Raw genomic sequence first — 2,759 nt, forward strand, 5'->3', positions numbered from 1 at the left:
TCTACATAGACACACTTTAGATGTGTCTATGTAGAATCAAACTGATTACTCTAGATGTGTCTATGTAAAATCAAACTGATTACTTTAGATGTGTCTATGTAGAATCAAACTGATTACTTTAGATGTGTCTATGTAGAATCAAACTGATTACTCTAGATGTGTCTATGTAGAATCAAACTGATTACTCTAGATGTGTGTTTATGTAGAATCAAACTGATTACTCTAGATGTGTCTATGTAGAATCAAACTGATTACTCTAGATGTGTCTATGTAGAATCAAACTAATTATCTTAGATGTGTGTTTAAGTAGAATTAAACCAATTACGTGGACATGTCTTTGTATAGAATAAAACCTATTACTAGAGATGTATTTTTGTATGGAATCAAACCGATTACTTTAGATGTATCTTGATGTAGAATGGAACCTATTACTGTAAATGTGACTTTATGTGGAATCAAATCGATAACTTTAGAAGTGTCAATGTAAAAACAAATCAATAGCTTTGGATGTGTCTGAAAGCTAGTCACAAATTTCTTAATGAGAATTTGATGTATTTATGTGTCATTAATTTAAATATAAAGTTTTTACTGGATGTGAGGATTGCAGTGGTTGTAGAATGTGTCTAAATATTAGATTTAAAGTTATTACTAGAAATGAGTAATGCAGTGTCTTAGAGTATTGATAAAGGCCTATAAGTGACTTCTATGGTAGGTTTATTCCATTAGATCAGTTACAAATGGAACAAAACTCCAGTGAATTAATGTTACAAGTGGTGTATCTCAGGACTTTGTGGATAATCTTTTGCTACTTCTCACATTCATTAATAAATTGACAGTGGGTTAACCAATAACCTTGTTAAGTTTGAGGATATCAAGTTAAAGTTTTGCAGAGAGATTTGGACTATCTAGGGAACCAGATTAATGGTTAATGTAATTTTAATAAAAGTAAAGTTATGCTTATTGGTTATACCAACATTAATTATTCACATAGCCCAGCAGGAGATGATGTAGGTGAAATTGAGGAGGAAAATAATCTGGGTGTAATAAATACTATCTGAAAAGAAGGCAAACTGGGATTTTGGTTAGAAACAGAAATATTTAGCTTACGGTAGGTCATCAGTTCTCTCTATATAAGATGTTGGTTAGGCTTTACTTGGAATATTTTGTTCAGTTTTGGTCACCTTATTTAAGAAAGGATATTGAATCTTATAGATAAAATTATATTGTGCATTTAAATGTTGATATTGTTTCTATCATAAATTTTATTGCACAAGTTCCCATAATTGGAGAATGTTCAGAGAAGAGCCTCCAGGTTTGGAATGGTTATGACCTTGGGATCATTCATGTGGTTTGAATGGAGCAAAGAAGGACTTGGGTGATATTATTTAGGGTTAAGATTGTTTAAGTTAAGGAATCCACAAATCCAGATAATGTTGCCATAAAACACTGTAGGCAGAAGGACTAGAACATACAAGTTAAAGATAAGGAAATTATTAAGGCAGCATTACTTTTGTTATAGGGTGTTATAGGTTATAGCTAAGGAGGGGATATTAGATAAGTATTTGTAGATCGGGATTGGATCAAAGAAAATGAACTTCTATAGGTAGTATGGAGTAAGTAGGAAAAAATGAAGAGAGCCTAGATGAACCAATGACCTCTTGTTTTATTCTACATATGAATCCTATCATGAAATATGGATTACCACTGATGTTTTGTGTTGTAAAATGAAACCCCTTACTGTGGATATGTATTTATGATAAAACCACAAATATTAAAGTTTGTATGAAAGAATTAAACATTTTAGTAACAACAATTCCCCTGTACAGAGCTCTACATTCAAAAATATATATAATTTTATTTAAATCTGAATTAAAGTACCAGAAAGAAGATAGTTTTCGTTTTTTACTGTTTGTGATTTTTCATAAACCTAAAACAAACTCAGCAGAAGATTGATTGAATCTTACTGTCTATATTAAATAATGTTTTGTTCAAAAAAATTACCACATATTGTAAGGAAACAGTTGTAAATATAGAAGGTTTGGAACAAGTGAAGATTGAAAATATCTCTATGTGACAAAGAATTCTAGTAATTACTTAAAACATTTAACTACACAGAAATCAAACTAATATTTGACCCTGCTCCTCTTCTGAAAAATATACACAAGTCTGGAAAATATTTGAATGCCTACATCCCAATGTCAACTTTTGTTTGTTTTTATGTTGTTGTTTTTTGGGGTGGGGTGGGGGCTAGTAGTAGGTAATGTTTGTCTTCATCGTAGTCACTGTCTGTATGATCAGACCTCTCCTAAACACTATGTTCATCATTAGCATTTCTTTAAACACTGTCTTCACCATCAGACCTTCCTTCAATACTGTCTTCTTCATCAGAGTCATTTTGAAAAGCAATATTATGTATTCCAATCACATCAGTGTTTGATGTACTTCTCAGAAGTAAGGACTGTCTACGAATGTTTAACTGGCTGAGAGTGGCTCTGCGTCTGTATTTCTGTGGCAAGCTCTTTATAATAGGATCATCTATTCATGGAAACAAAACAAAAATGTTATAACAGGACAAAAAGGAATATACATTTCAATATGTTAATGAGAAATATTAAGTTTTAAAATATTTCAATTTTAGTAAAAGTAAAAAAAAAAATAACACTAAATTACACTTATTGGTTTGTAATTGTACAGCTATCATGCCATTAAAATGATACTGTCACTTTCCGAGTGACCTCAGCGATACAAGTCCCTTCTTG

The 2,759-nt window shown here is 31.2% G+C and overlaps 1 protein-coding gene across 1 annotated transcript in view; it reads right to left on the bottom strand.

The window, feature by feature from the left end:
* Nucleotides 1–2,245: 2,245 nt before the first annotated feature.
* LOC106462542 overlaps nucleotides 2,246–2,759 on the bottom strand; it is a 23,229-nt gene continuing 22,715 nt past the window's right edge. Inside the window, exon 10 of the mRNA XM_013922477.2 lies at nucleotides 2,246–2,535. Within this exon, the coding sequence (XP_013777931.1) occupies nucleotides 2,336–2,535 (200 nt within the window). The 3' untranslated portion in view covers nucleotides 2,246–2,335. The remainder of the gene's footprint in view (nucleotides 2,536–2,759) is intronic.

The sequence above is a fragment of the Limulus polyphemus genome, unplaced genomic scaffold (genome assembly GCF_000517525.1).
Source record: "Limulus polyphemus unplaced genomic scaffold, Limulus_polyphemus-2.1.2 Scaffold1195, whole genome shotgun sequence".
Lineage (NCBI taxonomy): Eukaryota > Metazoa > Arthropoda > Merostomata > Xiphosura > Limulidae > Limulus > Limulus polyphemus.